The sequence below is a fragment of the Hippocampus comes genome, unplaced genomic scaffold, assembly GCF_001891065.2.
Source record: "Hippocampus comes isolate QL1 unplaced genomic scaffold, H_comes_QL1_v1.1 scaffold94, whole genome shotgun sequence".
NCBI lineage: Eukaryota > Metazoa > Chordata > Actinopteri > Syngnathiformes > Syngnathidae > Hippocampus > Hippocampus comes.
In genome coordinates, this window is record NW_017806059.1 from 4,080,488 (window position 1) to 4,097,782 (window position 17,295).

Genomic DNA, 17,295 nt, shown 5'->3' on the forward strand with positions numbered 1-17,295 from the left:
TGCCTGACCAGCAGACAATGCCATAATGGATGGCCGAGGCCACCACCGAGTTATAGAAAGTCTTAAGGAGTGACCCCTGAACCCCAAAAGACCTCAGTTTCCTGAGTAGGAAAAGTCTGCTCTGACCTTTCCTAATCAGGGTGTCCGTGTTAGTCGACCAGTCCAGTTTGTTGTTGAGAAGAACACCCAGGTACTTGTAGGAGGTCACCCTCTCTATGTCCATACCCTGGATGTTCATCAGTGCTGGTGAGGATTGTTGCCTGCAGAAATCCACAACCAACTCCTTAGTTTTCCTAGGGTTGATCTGGAGTTGATTCTGCTGGCACCAGTCCACTGCCATCCTTGTCCACAGTCTCGTCACCTCCCGTATTGACTATTGCAACTCACTTCTCTTCGGTGTCCACAACAAATTCCTCCATAAACTTCAATTGGTCCAGAATTCTTCGGCCCGTATCATCACTGGAACCCCTTCCTTCCATCACATCACCCCCATCCTCCAACAGCTGCACTGGCTCCCTGTCAACCTGAGGATCAACTTCAAAATACTCCTCTTCACATTCAAAGCCATTCATAACCTTGCCCCCCCCTATCTGTCGGACGTTCTTCAAATTTCTGTTCCGTCTCGCTCCCTTAGGTCCTCAGCCTCCCTCCACCTCTGTGTACCCCCTGCCCGTCTCAGCACGATGGGGTGCAGAGCTTTCAGCCGCTCTGCCCCCAAACTCTAGAACTCACTCCCACCTGACATCCGGAATATTGACTCTCTTCCTATATTCAAAACTCATCTCAAAACTCACCTATTTAAAATTGCATATACAGTTTAAACTCATCGCTTTTATTATTTATAATTTTATCTGTGGTTTTATTGCTCTTTTGATTGTAAAGTGTCCTTGGGTATTTTGAAAGGCGCTTATAAATAAAATGTATTATTATTATTATTATTATTCAAAGTGCATTGGAAACAAAAGACTGGAGTATTGTAAAAGTTTTATGGTTTCCCTGGAATTGTAATCAGCTCCGGGAAAAGAGCAGGAGAGGAAGTCTATTGCATCTTAGGTTGACCATCTGGGCCGGAGAGACACAAGTGAGTGACGCTGTCTCACCTGCAGGCTTTGGGGTGGATCAAAAGACGTAAGTGTTTTAAGTGTACACATGCATATGTAGGCGGCCCGGTAGTCGAGTGGTTAGCGCGTCGACCTCACAGTGCAGAGTTATCGGATTTGATTCCAGCTCCAGCATTCCTGTGTGGAGTTTGCATGTTTTCCCGTGCCTGCGTGGGTTTTCTCTGGGTACCCCGTTTTCCTCCCACATTCCAAAAACATGTGATCCTCACTTCCAATTTTTGCCAGCCAGAGCAGACTAATTGCAGATTGAAAATCATTTGCAAGTCGCTGAAGTAGTTTATGACCATGGTCTTGACGTTAGCAGGGATGAAGGAGCAATGCCCAAAAAAGGTAAATTATAAAATAAAACCAGACTCATAAGCGTTAGCCAGATTGAGCCGTACCACATGCAAATCTTTCTTCTCCCTCTTTGCATTCTGGATCTGCTCCTAAATAATTGAGGCATGCTCAACACAGCCTGGGAAACGGGTGATTACAGCTTTTTGGCATCTGGTGTCAATTTAACTGTCATCCATCAGGTAGGTTGTCACCCAAGGACAACCTACCATCGCAGAAAATAAAATCTTCCCTTCTATGTTTTGCAGAGCTCTTAAATCAGAGGGGAAAGAAAACTGTCTGATAAATATAGTAGTTATGTGAAAGTAACATAGGATACTAAATAGTCTGATATTAATTGCGGGAAAGTGAAAATTCCGTCTGTTAGCATACGGATAGCATTATTTGTTTTTAGCCCAGTATGTGAATATAATACTCGACAGCTGATCCTGAACTGGTTCCGGTTTGCCATAACTCCTCTTACAGCCTTGAGAACAGCAGCAGAGTGACTCCAGCCACTATACACACTTTGAACAAACTATGTCTTCTGTTGTGCCTACGGGTAGAAGCACAATTTCCTCACAGGAACATGGCCATGAATATGGTGAGGAACATCTGTTACATGTGATTAATTGTTTCTCAGGGTGACTTGCAAGGAGCTCTGGAAGGACAGTAACCCAAGAAGAGGCAAATAAACTGACATGTTTCACCTGAGGGCAGCACGGTGGGCGACTGGTGCAGAGGTCGTGGGTTCAATTCCAGCCCTGATGATTTTGCATGGTCTCCCTGGGCCTACGTGGGTTTTCTCCCACATTCCAAAGACATGCATGGCAGGTTGATTGAACGCTCAAAACTGTCCCTAGGTGTGATTGTGAGCGTGAATGGTTGTTCGTCTATGTGCGCTCTGCGATTGGCAACCGGTTCAGGGTGTCCCCCGCATCTTGCCCGAAGACATCTGGGATAGGTTCCAGCACACCAGTGACCCTTGTGAGGATAAGCACATCAGAAAATTTGAGACATTTGAGAATCACGGTTGAAAACATGCATCCACACAAATACCGGAGAAGATGTTGACGGCCAAAATGCAAATCCTCCAATCTGACAGAGGTGTCAAATCCAGGTCCAGAAAGTAAACCCTGCAGTTTTGTCTTTAGCCACAGGTGCTTCTACTCGAGCTTGTTCGCCTGCTTAATTTGGGATTTAAAAAGTGAGTGTGATTTAATATTCAGAACATTTTAACTTATTCCACAATTGGTGCCTTTTGTAGTGTTTTTAATGTTGTCCTCCCATACGTTGTCTTAAAATTACTAACCTGATGAAATCTTTTAATTAGAACATTTTGTTGAATATTTTCTGTTGTTTCATGATGACATTTTTTTTTTTTTTTACTTTGAGCGATAAGTGTGGATTTTGAGGAAGGTTTCCCAAAATTTAGCTGGATGTGTGGATTGATTCAGGAAAAGGCATGATTGGGTTGTTTATGTAGAATGATTTATGAATTAGGCCTTTTCAATGTTACCAGTAATTGACACTAACACCAAAGTACAGATTGAGAGTCTTCGTGATCGTGTAAAACACAGAATGAGTTTTATATTTTTGATAGACATTGGATAATATGTGACAGTAGCAGTGATCTTTAGCAAAGACATAAAAAAAAGATTTAAATACTTGTGTCCCCACAATAAAACAGAAGAGGACATAAATTGTTCTGGGTGAGGAAAAATGACTTATTGGCTGGCAACAAAAAGCATAACAATGGAGGAATTGGATTTCAGTAACGATTAAGGAAGGAATAGGATGACAGGGATATTTGTAATGTTTTATTTATCTTTGTTACTATTTTGTTTGGGGTAATTGACTCTTGATAAATTAAGTGGGGTGATGGAATTAAAAAAATAGGAATATTAGGCACCAAGAAGGGACATGCAATGAAACTACTGTAGTGGGAAAGACATTACTCAGTAAAACTTCAAAGTACAGTCCAACATGAAGTAGTAATGCAGAAAATGTTGTGTGATGAAGAAGCAAACCAAGTGTGGAATTAGATCATGTTCTTAAAGTACACAGATATGCAGGCCATGATGAAAATGAAAAACAACTTGGTATTTATTTTTAATTAAACAGGAAAAGTGTGAGTTGGTAAGAGAGTGGAATTATTTTGAGCAAAGGATTAAAAATGAATGTCATCTAATCTGCTAAATTTAATAGGATTTTGAGATGGAAGTTTTGGGAAAAATTAACATGTGCTAGTGAGGAGGAGCTGTAGGTTGCAGAAGGTTAGCGTTCATTGAATCCTGTGGGCATGACAAAATTGTTTTGTCTGTTCTGGAATGGGAGTTGTGTAGTGAGTGAATGACCGTCAGTCACCTGTTTGTGTGTGTGAGCGGCCGCTGATCAAAGTGCACATAGGCACGTCTCGAGAAGATGGGTTAGTCAAGCGGAAAGTGATTTTTGTCGTTAGATGGAGCATGCCAGAAATTGGACATACTGTATGAAAATGGTCATCTAGAGAAGATCCAAGATGGCGCCTTAGTTGGCAGCAGTCGGCAGTGCCCTTCAAGAGCTTTGCTTTTTTTTTTTTTTTTCACATGGTGTTTGTTCTTACTTCATGTGGACCGGATATGGACTGTTTTCAGCATTTTTGGCCACGACATCCATCAAAGGAGAAGCATCTATGCTGCGGTTGCGCCTTCTCGGCCACGCGTGTGTACCAGCACTGATTTTCATTGGGAGGAATGTCGGCGCTATTTGACTGTCGCCGCTGGACAGCTCCTGTGTTTTGTCCGCCTGTCATTGGCAGCATTTTTCACAGCACTGTTTACTTAAGCAGAAATGTCGGCGCTGTTGGAAATTGTGCACTGATGCAGTTGGATGAATAGGTTCTGCAGCCGAGACTGAGGAGAGAAGAGCGTCGGCGCGGAGCTTGGATGGGTATTTGGAACTGAGAGTCACCGCTTGGAATTGAAATGGATTAGATTGCATGACTGTCCGTGTTTTATGTTATGTGTCGTGTTATATTATTTTGTTATTTTATGTTAACTGTTTTGTAAAGCGCTTTATTACAGCTGCAGCTGTTGTGAAAGCACTATATAAATCATGATGTATTGCATTGTACTGTATACAGCTGCAGCTGTTGTGAAAGCACTATATAAATCATGATGTATTGCATTGTACTGTATCTAGTGCTTTGAGTTTGAGGGTGCTGTGATTACTGTAGTAGGCTCCTCTTCCTCCTCCTCCTCCTCTTACCCCAAAGTATATCCAGTATATCCTATATATGTTTGAATAAATTGGATAAACTGACAGTTCAGTGACAATGCTTGACCTGGAGATTGAGGATGATTTGGGATTGGAAACAACTCGGGCAGTGGTTCTCAACCTTTTTTCAATTATGTACTCCCTGTAAAAAAAAAAAATTCAGCCAAGTACCCTTTAAGCGCAAAACATTTTTGGATGGAAAAAAAAAGCGCCATCAGGATCTGATTCATTTAACTTCGGAACGTCATTTGTAGTCAATAGTATTATTGTCAATGTTTTATGTTATGAGTCCTCTTGTATTATTTTTGGTATTTTGTGAAATGTTCTGTAAACTGCTTTCTTACAGCTGTTGTGAGAGGGTGATAAAAATGAAGATGTCTTTAATTGCTTTGGTATCTCGAGAACTATTTGGAAATCAATCCTAATTAACTGAATTATAATTTAAGACGGGCGGCCCAATGGTCCAGTAGTTAGCGCGTCGACCTCACAGTGCAGAGGTGGGTTCGATCCCAGCTCCGGCCTTCCTGTGTGGAGTTTGCATGGTCTCCCTGGGCCTACGTGTGTTTTCTCCGGGTACTCCCGTTTCCTCCCACTTTCCAAAAACATGCATGGCAGGCTGATTGAACACTCAAAATTGTCCCTAGGTGTGAGTGTGAGCGTGGATGGTTGTTCGTCTCTGTGTGCCCTGCGATTGGCTGGCAACCAGTTCAGTGTGTCCCCCGCCCTACTGCCCGAAGATGGCTGGGATAGGCTCCAGCACGCCCCGCGACCCTTGTGAGGATAAAGCGGTTCAGAAAATAGATTGATGGATGGATGGATAATTTAAAACTTGTGCAATCATAATAGGGCGACTGGTTAGCTCATCTGCCTCACAGTGCAGAGGTGCAGGGTTCGATTCTGGCTCCAGCCTTCCTGTGTGGGGGTTTTATGTTGTCCTGGTGCCTGCATGGGTTTTCTCTGCACACTCCGGTTTCCTTCCACATTCCAAAAACACGCATGCCATGGTACAGATCTGATTTACTCATTAAAAAGAATACATTACTGTCAACACTGAATATTGCATTGCTGCACAGAACTGAGTTTTTTTTTCGTGAGACACTTTGGCTTGTACGTCTTTCTTGGTGGGAGGGAGGAAACTACTGTGATCAAGTTCTTTTTTGCTGCATAGATACAAACTTTTGAAACATTTTAAAATCTGACAGATGACAGCCAATCATCTTGAGCACCATTGGTGAATAAAACCGTATGAAGAAGGCCCCATTACAAATATATCACTGGACACAACTGTACCAGCACAGTCAAGACTTGATCGATGTCAGACACTGTTTTGTACAAAGTAATGTATCACTTTAACTAAAGACTTTTTGAAAGTAACATGTCCAACACTTGTCAGAACACTAACATCTCACTTGGATGTTGACATCGAAATTAATTTGATTGCTCAGTAAATCACACCTATGGAATACAGCTGATTGCCTAATTAGCTGTTGATGGGTTGGAGCGAGGCCACAGCCAGGTTGACTAGCCGAGGGGCATAACGTACGCTACAGTAAAAGCTAGATGGAGAGTCCGAGCTTGGCTCTCTGTGCATCGGTACAGCATTTTAATAGCGCTGAATTCCTATTGAAAGTTTTCTCATTCACATACTTTCCGTTTCTGCTGTTAAACAAGGGAAACGTTTAGGTCTGTTGCTTACGTTCAATTCTGTTATGTTTCCACTTTCATAAATAGGAACTTTAATAGGAGTCAAACAGACAATCACCGATTACGAGGAAAATACAAGCTAGACACATAGTTTGGATCACATCTTTTTATTCAGATTTGCAAATCAAAAGACTAATGTTGAGGCACTGAGCATAAATTTACCCTAAATGCAGAGAAGGGCATGTCATTGCTCTCCCCACCTACCCAGCCACCGCTTGTGAAACAGTAGGAGCAGCATTGTGATTAAAAAACACCAGAACTGTAAAAACACATCCAAAATAGTGTTATACTCGGCATTCTCTAGAATATAGAAGAATCTAGAATATTGCTGACTATTATTATATCATCAGCAAAACGTCCATGAACGTGTGCATAGTATACTGAGGGGAACAGTTTCACAGGGCTGCAGTGGTTTGTTACCATTTAGGGCAATTAAAAAAATAAATAAATACCATTAGAAATCCAATTCCAGGACTTTGGCAATTCCACTTCAAGGTCAGTCAGTTTTAGGCCTACAGTGCCTAAAATTAGAGATGGAGCTGCACAATCTGCTAGTGCCCAAAACTTGACAGGACAAACAAAAGATGCCATACAGAGGAGATGAGGTGAAGTGTGTGTGCCGCCTTCCGCTAAATCTGTCCTTGTCACTCTTCTTACCCGTACTTGCTTCTCTCTTGATCCATTGAAGAAACATAAGAAATGGACAGCCCCTCACTCGCCCTCTGTCTCTCTCAGTCATGTCCAGAGAGCAAGGGGGGCGCTGGAGGGTTATACCCTCTCAATGTCCCTGTACTTCTTTCTCAGGATGGACACCTGGTCTTTAAAGAGGACCGGGTCGAGTCTCATCTGAGAATGAACCAGTGGCATGGTGCCAAACCAGTTGGCAAACTTGTTCATGCAAGTCTGACGCTGCGCAAAATGGTCCGGGTCAGCCCAGCGAGAAGCCCGGGAGCTCTGGCAAGATTAACAGACAGTCACATATTAGGATCCTTCATGCCACCTTGTAAAAATATCACACATGAGCAAATGTTTGGTCCACACTGGGGGGCGTCACTCACCTGAGCCATCATGGTTTCCTTGTATTGTTTCTTCTGCGTGACCTTGATCGGGGGCATCTTCGAGACCGAGGACACAAGAAAGTTCATCAGAATATCCTCACAGTTCGACATCTGGTTCACCATGGTCTTTAGACTGGCTGGAAGGTATGTTGTATACAGGTAGTGGTAGTATCTGAGGACAGTGAGACAACAAGTATGGGATTGAGTAGACTACAACAGTGTCAAAAAGAGTTGGCGTGGTGACAGCAGGACTTAAGTACTTATGATAGATGGCAGCTCCAGTCAGCACCATGGAGTAGTCGTTGGTCCATTTGGAGGTGTAGCCCCAACGCTCCTTGTTGCTATCCCAGAAGTGACTGCGAGCTGGGTACCCAACGATGCGATCCGGAAAGCTTCGCCACACGGTGAATGCAAACTCCACCTAGATAAGACATTAAGAAAACTCTTACATTTTGGGAACACAGTCAAACACAGATACACACTCGTATCTGCAAGCTCCGCATACGAGGGACACTCCGTCTGATCAGTGACCTATCAGTCAGTATTAGTGAAAAAGTACGTGATTGGTGAATCCGATCAAAGCCAAGGCCGATCCCCTTATGTATATAATTGTTCTGGGAAGAGGTTGCCATACTTTTCCCTTAGCGTTTCCCAACTCCAACAATTTTCTTACGATAGATACTAGTATATAGCTGTTACTCTCTACATTCCATCAATTTTTACCAGCGATGCACAATGCATTGGCAATGACGTCGAGGAACTGACATGGATGTCAAGTTACGGTTTGAAAAAACCCACAACAACCCCCCCCCCCCAAAAAAAAACAGTGACAAATGTTAGCATTTCAATGCAACACACATTCAACTACCAGTTACAGAAACACACATGTATGACAGCAGGTCAGCGTTTAAGTGGTTTTAGCAAAACTTGATGTTCTCTCATTGAACAGCAAGTGTTTCATCCAGGGGTGGATGATTTTGAAAAATAATTTCAGCTTGGTCTCATGATGTCAAAATGTGAACGGCTGCAGCATGATAGAGGAGTGCTGAAATAATGCTAAGTAGTGCATTTGTTTGTAGATTCATCAATCACCCTGTCGCTCCTCCATCGACCTGGCGAGGGTCTGCTCCAGTATTCGGCGGCTGAGCTCCTCAGGCTCCGCTTCCACTGGCTGGGCCCTCCCCCTGCTCTACACCTGCTCCCGGACATCGCTCGTTTTCCCTCCCGGAAATACATTCACCGTGGGTCTCGTCGGGGTTTCTGCCTCAACCGATCCAACAGCATCACCTCCTTCTGGTCATCTTCCCGTCGGCCATCCAGAAACGCCGGCCGGTCCATTGACCATCGGGTGTTAGCCGGCTTGGCTAGGTCGGCTAACAGTCCTCGCAGTAGCGAGACTGCCGCCGTCAACTTCGGGCTCCTCAACATCCGTTCGCTTACTGGGAAGGGTAATCTCATTCAAGATATCCTCACGGACCGTAAGCTCGACATCCTCTGCTTGACTGAAACCTGGCAAACTCCCGGGGACTTCTCTCAGCTGAACGATTCCATTCCCCAGGGTTTCGTTTACATTTCCAAACCCCGCGACTTCGGTCGCGGAGGAGGTCTCGCGATACTTTACCGCGAGAAGTGGAAAGTACTTCCGGTTTCCCTCCCTCCACTTTCCTCCTTTGAATGCCTCGCCTGTCAAATATCTGGATCCACTCCCACGATTATTGCCACAGTTTATCGCTCCCCCAAGCCCCACCGTGACTTTTTAAATGAATTGTCTGCTGTCCTCACCCTTCTCTCCTCTATGTCACCAAATATAATCATCTGGCTTGAAGAAGTAACTCCTCAGCGTTGTGTGACAAACGGTCGCAGACACGGCATGCCCAGTCAGGAGTACCCGAAGGACTGAACGGATTGCAATGCGGCACCTGTGCAAATCTTGCCCAGATGCCAAAGATCGAAATATTGTGGTCATCATACATGTTTTTCAACCTGATGAACCTGGCCTCAAATCCGGAATGAAGGTGCTTATCCTCAGAGCTCCATGACAAATGGTATTGGAGGTGGGAGTCTCGGTTAGGAGGACCCGAGAGTCTCTGTGTTGTTATCAGTGTTCACCCAAGTCGACCCATATTCATTTCCTTGACATATGGTGTCCGCAGGAGGATGTCAAGTTGGGAGGACAGAGGATAGAGAGAGACTGTCGATAAGATTGAGGGACTGCGATGATTAGAACGAAGCACCTATCCTGCGTAGGGCATCGGCCCCACAAGAAAAGAGGTACAACAAATTCACTCTGCCGTGGTGGTCGTTGTTCAAGTTTTTCAACAGCGGTTGCAAACGCATTCTGAAGTTGCTCCTCCCCAGAATTTGCGATCGTTGTATCAGAAGGGGAATGCCCAGTTGGGAGGACCCGCAATCTGGATCATCTCATTGATGCCCTGCTTCCTGTCCAGGTTTTTCCTTTAAAATCAAGTTGCTTAATCAGTAAAGTAACTTGAATGTCAAGTGATCACTACAGTAACTACTGTGAAGTTACTGCTAAGTTACTTTCTTTTTCAGTAACTGCGGCAACACTCGTCCTAACCGATTGTAGGGTCTTAAAAGGAACGTCTAAAACCTTCGCCTCAATGTATTGACCGTGATGTTGGGCATCGTGTGAATTTGGACAATTCCAGTCCCAATTCCGGTTCCGCGATTTGATTCCTTTTCCTACCAATTCCGAATTTCAAGCCAATTACCGCAACCCACGATGGTTCCGCGATTCGATTCCAGTTCCTACGAAATTCCGAATTTCAAGCCAATTACCGCAACCCACGATCTTGATGCTCGCACACGCTTCCCACCTGCTCTTCTTTGTTTGCGTCCGGCGCGGTGTGAGGAAGAACCGGAATATTCCACTCGATTCTCGGTGTCCAACCCTGCGTTTCAGTGACCTTATCTCTAGCTAATAGAATGCCTGAACAGGAGAATCTACCACAACTGTCGAATTTTATATTCATTATGGCCCATGCCCTTTGTGTGCGTCTTTCCAAAGGTTACAGCGGTGCGTAATAAGCTGTGTCTTGAGGCTTTTTTTTTTTTTTTGTGTGCGTGTGTTTCAATGATGAGCTTCGGTCATAAAGCACCAAAAACAAACAGACATTTTATGGTACGTAATGTTATTGTGGTTTATGGCTCAACTGTCATTGGACGAAGGCATAAATTAGTTTCCCCTTGTGCAAATATCACATATCTATCTTGCGGGTGTGGCTTGGGGCCCTGTCGTGTGTGTGTGTCTATTCATACGTGTGTTTGTTCATATATGTGTGCGCTCACGGGTCCGCCCTCTGGGCCCCCCCACCGCCCCCCTCCCCGCGCGCACGTCTTTGTTGCGGATGGTCTCGGCTGTGGGAATGAAGCCTGGCTTGGCTCTCTCTCTCTCTCCCACGCTTTCACCCTCACCCCCGTCCTGTGCACCTCTGCCTCACCCCTGGCGATGGGGCGGTGGCGTGCAGAGAGCACCACAGTGGAAAAACTCACAAACAGTGCGTCAGACCCTGAGAACTGCGACTAGTGTTTGTGTAAAATTGCACTTTTTTTAGTGGAGCCGTATAGTGCCAAATTGTAATTAAATCATGTGGTTTCATCCGCTATATTTCCGCTCATCATTCAGGATTTTTTTTTATATTTTTGTGGAACATGGTTGTCGCAGAATTATCCGCTATATGGTTGAAATGTGCATAGTATTGCCATCTCCTTTGTGGGTTTTTACAGTATACTGATGAAGTTCAATGACCTTGCATGAGGGAAAGGAGAGACACATTTGCTGATGTACGTTTCAGGCATTTAATGAACACGAGTTGAACCGTAAAGCACAAAATCAATGATCACACCAGCCTTCACAGAAGCTGCTGTTGGCCACAGCTCATGCTCAGGCACTCACACGCAGACTCGTTCACAGCACACGCCACCCCCACCCAGCCACGCCTTGTACAGTCACATACCGAACGCATTTTATGCACCTTATTTTATTTTTTATGGATTCAAATACATTAAACGGTGTGTTTTAAGTGTGAGGGACAAGTCAACAAAACAAAAAACCCAGCCTTTTTTTTTTTTAAGTCTGGATCTGGCAGATTCTGGAGACTCTGAGGTTCGCTGTAGTATTAAGATTTTATTAACACCATCGAAGGGGTACTAATTGTTGAATAATGTTTATAATTCTACAGGTATATTGCAATGGAGTAGAACTGCACTGAATCAAACCGAACTTTTTCCACATAATTTTTTGTTTCTCACAAATTGTTCTCCAAAAATATAATCACTTTGAATATTGTCACCTTCCTGAAATATTGGCCTCAGTCACATTGTGACGAAAGGTTTTTTTTTGGGGGGGGGGGGTGCTGGCTGGCCACCTTTTGCGAAAATAATCTCAATGTTTAAATTAAACAGTTCATTCAATCTCGCGCTGATATGAAATTATTAAGAAATACAATATAAACAGTATTTGGTTCAGTTTTTTGTTTTCTGCCAAAATGGGGGGGGGAATGACTTAGGCGATTAATTTAGGAAGGTGACGTTACATTTGAGAAAATACTTTGTACATGTGCTAGGAAACACAATGAAATAGTCATCATGTTGGAAAAAAAGTACAAATTGAAAAATTCCAGAAACCTATTTGAGCAGATTTAACATTTTCAAGTGATTCCACCCAATTTCACAAAACATGCAATTTTCTCTTTTAAATCTGCTTCAAAGTTGGCATATTTTGAATGTCCTTGAAAATGCCCGCCGCACGCTCCTGCTTGACATTCACCTTCAACTTGAACCAAAGTTTAACATTAAACTAGTTCCGTGTTTATCTCAACAATTGACTGAGATTCACCAGTGACATTTTTGAGGGCGGGGAATACCCTATAGAATGCACAAGTGTGTTAACGAAGTGTCCACTGGATGAAACTCTTTCTTGCAAAGATAATCATCTCCTTGACATATCTGATAGGCTTGCTTCCCTATCCAGTGGCTCGCTTTCCATCAGTCGTAGCTGCTAAGCGACACCTCGCCAGCGTTGGCAGTGCCCACTCATCCCGATGCCGAGCGTGCCATCTGGCTGGCTCAAAGAACTCAGCCTGGGGGGGTTCACTCGACCGTCCACAACTCCCCCCCTCCCCCATCTCCATCGCCCGAGCCTACAGACATGTGGGGGCAGGGACGGGGAGCGGAGGAAAAGGGGGGGGGGGGCTCTGCCTCGACAGACACAATGTAAATACTGCAATAATCACATCTAAGGAGGGCAGGATTTGGATGTGGGTTTACCTGACTTTCACCCTCTATGACAAAGACAGGAACTGAGGTGACAGGCCAGCGGTGCTTGGCAGGAAAAGGTTTGTCACAGTTCCACACAAGTATCACCTGCACAGAAGAAAGACTGGTGAAGTAAAATAGAGTTTGATAAAGTACACACTCTCGAAAATCTTTGTTTAGTGTAGCAATTTTGCAGACATGAAAAAGCACAACTTAATTTTGAAACCGGTGTCACGATTATTAACACTCTCCCAGATTCAACAGTTGACAAAACACAAGGCGACTGCTTATGTCATCTCAACCGAGGGACTTTGGTTTGTTTCCAAGGTGGGGGAGCGGGACTGCTCCCGTGCAATCGAAACATTCCAGGGACCGTGACACCAAAAAGGCCACCCACAAGAACTGGAAATGTCATTGTGTGCCACAGAACAATTAAAATATGAGACTTCATATGTTTTCAATCTGAGTAGAACCCTACAAAATATTGTAAATGTGTCTCATTAGTTTTTCAGTTTTGCATAATCTAAATTAAGTAGTAGAAGAGTCACAACTTTGAATTGCAATGTTAGTTTCTTTCAGAACCAATCGTAGAATTGAATTTTGATTCCAAAGGTTTATGATGCACCAAGTCTGATGATTGCGCTGTTTTATGAAAAGGCAGGACTACTTGGTTGACTTCACTCTTTTTCACAAATTCTTTGTTCTATGTTGCACATTTAAAGGGGTCATACTCTAATTGCCCCACGGGGATAAATAAAGTTTTCTGAATCTGAATCTGAATAAAATCATTTCGAAATACTATAGGACAAGGGCTGGGTATCAAATTTTGCATTTATTGCCTATATTTCCCTTCACCACAAAAGAGGAAATGGTTAACTCCTTGGCACATTCCCAAATATCACAAATTTCACATGTACAGTCAAACCTCGGTTTTCGTACTTAATCTGTTCCAGAAGACTGTTCGAAAACCGAAACCATGTTTCCCATTGGAATCAATGTAAAAATGTTTGATCCGTTCCAAGTCAAGAAAACAACTTTTTTTAAACCACTTTTTTTACAATTTCACACCATAAACTGTACAAATGTAATAGGAGAGCAGGTAATATGTAAAATACTGAACAAACAAACTGTAATATGTTTTATTTCCACCAATTTTAACATTAACATAGTAACATAAAAATTGAAGGAACCTCTCTCTCTATCTGTCGTGGGGCGTGCGCCTATCCCAGCTGTCATCAGGTAGTAGGCGGGGCATTTCGGCATCCCGAACTCCTTCGCCAACACAGACACGCATACCTGACTCATATTTCGCGATCAAATCTTTCTTCAATTTGCTTTCTTCCACTTGCTTTCTTTGGTGCCATGATTAGGGGCTGATACACGATGCAAAAATAACAGTCCGATATTACGTAGTTCTCACCAAACACGTCTGCTTTTTAAAAAAAAAAAATCTTTATTGAATAATACAAACTCGTTTGCTCACAATGGACGCTACACGAGGAAGCTGCTTCTGTATGATTATTGCATAATAATGAGACACCAGAGTGTTGATTATGTGCCGCTGTATTGAAAACTGCCGGCCGTAAACAAACTCATGCACTTCACCCGTGCTGCTGGGGCAAACCATTCTGAAAAGAGGGGGGTTTCACTCCCCCTAACAGAAGCATCTCACCAAACACGTCTGCTTTTGTGTTTTTTAATCTTCATTGAACAATACAACCTCGTCTGCTCACAATGGACGCTACAGGACACCAGAGTGTTGATTATGTGCCGCTGCATTGAAAACTGCTGGCCCGTAAACACACTCACACACTTCACCCGTGCTGCTGGGGCAAACCATTCTGAAAAGAGCAGGGTTTCACTCCCCCTAACAGAAGCGTCTCACCAAACACGTCTGCTTTTTAAAAAAAAAATCTTTATTGAACAATACAAAAACGTCTGCTCACCATGGACGCTACACAGGAAGCGAAGCCGAGAGGAGTGAAGTGACGCATTCAAGTGCGCTCAGTTAGTTCGAGAACCGAAATTTGTTCGTCATCCGAGTCATAAAAAAATCAAAATTTTTGTTCGAAAACCGAACTGTAAGATAACCGAGACATTCGAAAATAGTCACAGCCCGAAAACAGCCATATGACAATATCATTGCTCCACCTAGTGGCAACAACAAATTCCTTATTTTACACATTTTAATGAACTGCATCGAGCCTGTTGAAGGTATTAAAACTTTGTCAGAAAAGCCTCCAGACATTGCTCATGCCGATAGACCAAACATTGAGACTTCAGATGATTTTCAACGCAGACTGATTTTTTTTTTTTTTGTGGCCACAAAACAAATTGCATGAAAATTGCTTAAAAACGCAGCAAGTGATAAAATTTTAAAGTTTGCTCATGCTTGCGTCTCAAAAGAAGTTCCTGCGAGTCAGGTGAAAGCCCTCATCTTTTTCAAATTTACTTCCGGGTCACGTAAAGTTAGGCAGATGACATGATCCGATGTACATGAAACATCCAAATCGCCCATTTCCTGTTGCTTCCATTTTCCATTTGCGCACACACACAGGGAAATGGGAAAACAAGTCATCCGTTTTGTCATTTAGGTTCTTGTAACAAATATTGACAAGTGTTTTTTTAAACCTCCAGTATTGTCTGATGAATGAATGATAAACTGATCACCTTGAATTGGTTTGCCTCACCTGTGCACAGTACTGTGATTTGGCAAGAGCTGCGAGCAGCTTCATGATTGGCTGGGACTGCGAGACCAGTGGGGTCACTACGTGAATGACAGCTGTAAACTTGGGGTATATCGTGATACCTGGAAAACAGCAAAGATGCAGCCGAGGGGAGAAAGTCAGCGAGCAAATTACAAGCACAGCAAAATAAGTGTGTGTGCATATTCCGTTCTGAACAAATGCGAGAACACAAAAAAAGCACTTGTTTAATTGCAGACCATTATGACTTAATCTCCTTGTCACAGCACTCATTAGTCTTGCTTATAAAAGACGTGCTAGTGAATTGAATTTGGAGGTGAGCAATATGCCTAATTGGTCAATTACCAAAGCACACATGTAATCGGCCTGGCCTAATTGCTGAAGTTGAATTATTCAAAAGTACAGTACATAAACCAATTCCCCCACCCAAATTCAATAGCTGCCCCACAACAGCTGTTCAAGTGTTGTGCACTCATGTGATTTATACATCTGTGTATCAAAAATTTACACACCAAGTTTTGCATAGTAGAAGGGGAAGTCTCCAAGATATGTGGAGTACTGGGGCAAGGCGAAAAGACCTCCAGGCAGACTGTTCCACATGAGGTTACTCCTCGCGTTGTGCTGAAGCAGCCGATCCTGGATGATCTGGACAGCGGACACAGACAGGTTTGAACACATCGGTTGTTTGCTGCTCTTGCCTTAGTAGACTCTTATTTACTATTTTATTAGAGGGCAATTATGGCTTGTCAATGAGATACCTGGAAGAAATCACGCCTTTTGTCAAGCATCACTTGAAGTAAAACCATTCTTCAGAAGACAAATAAATTATTTGTGCTGTCACATCTTTTCATGCAACTTCAGGTAAACACAGACGCTTTTTTTAAGGTTCATGTTCATGTTTAATCTTTGTGAGCGTATTTTCGACTTTCATGCAACATTTTCTAAAAGGCAATCCTTTCCATAAACTTACTGTTCAAATGCAGTCCCAAACAATAACCATTGTTACTGGTACTGGTATTTCATGGATGTCCTTTTTTGTTTGTTTGTTCATAATTTAAAATTTTTAAGTTTAAAAACAGCATTGATCGACCCACCCAGGTATACAAAAGAAGAAAGACAGTCAATCAGAACATCCCCGCCCAGATTCATTCGTCAAAGGCAGAGGGTGTGACAAATTTGATGAAATGTTTGTCATGGGCAGTGAATGAGTTAAGTCATCCATATCTTTTAATCATGGTGGCATGGGGGTAGACTGAACTTACAAAGATAAATACTGAGAAATAAAATGTAAAAATATTTTTTTTCAAAATGATACGATAGATTGCTTAAGAAGCAAACTGCAATGGGAGACAGCTTATTCCGAGCCTTGTGGTCAGTAGTACTGGCCAAAATTGATGTACCGTATTTTCCGCACTGTAGGGCGCAACAAAAAGTCTTCTATTTTCTTAAAAGCTCACCGGGTGCCTTAAAATCCGGTGCGTCTTGTGTATGGTCATTACGGTAATATGTCGACCCCAGGATGGCTCCTGGCTGGAGACATGCTTACAATGTTATAACTTGCTGTTGGTTCAGTGAACTGTGTCGCTGCTTTATTAAATAAGTTTTTGTTGCGGCTCCGAAAAAAGGAGAGCTGTGGTGTTTTTTTTTTTTTTTTTTAAACAGACTCAACAAATGCAGGTACGTCTTTGTCTGTCTCCGTGCCTGTTCTTCTTCAGTTCAACTCGAGAGGCGTTCAAGACCGCCTCCGAAAAACGTGAACTAACGATTACTTCAATGAAACTACGAAAATTGATAAAAAAAATCAAAACTGAAAAGCAAGTGAGGATATCACAAAATAAATTCTATAGCCCCCCCCCC

The 17,295-nt window shown here is 43.1% G+C and overlaps 1 protein-coding gene across 1 annotated transcript in view; it reads right to left on the reverse strand.

Moving 5' to 3' along the window:
• Nucleotides 1-6,489: 6,489 nt before the first annotated feature.
• The window catches only part of LOC109529689 (exostosin-1a), a 26,328-nt gene continuing 15,522 nt past the window's right edge, over nt 6,490-17,295 (reverse strand). Inside the window, exons 5-11 of the mRNA XM_019893087.1 lie at nt 15,951-16,083; nt 15,424-15,542; nt 12,683-12,841; nt 8,744-8,746; nt 7,717-7,877; nt 7,457-7,628; nt 6,490-7,352 (exon numbers count right to left, since the gene is read on the reverse strand). Of these exons, the coding sequence (XP_019748646.1) occupies nt 7,167-7,352; nt 7,457-7,628; nt 7,717-7,877; nt 8,744-8,746; nt 12,683-12,841; nt 15,424-15,542; nt 15,951-16,083 (933 nt within the window). The 3' untranslated portion in view covers nt 6,490-7,166. The remainder of the gene's footprint in view (nt 7,353-7,456; nt 7,629-7,716; nt 7,878-8,743; nt 8,747-12,682; nt 12,842-15,423; nt 15,543-15,950; nt 16,084-17,295) is intronic.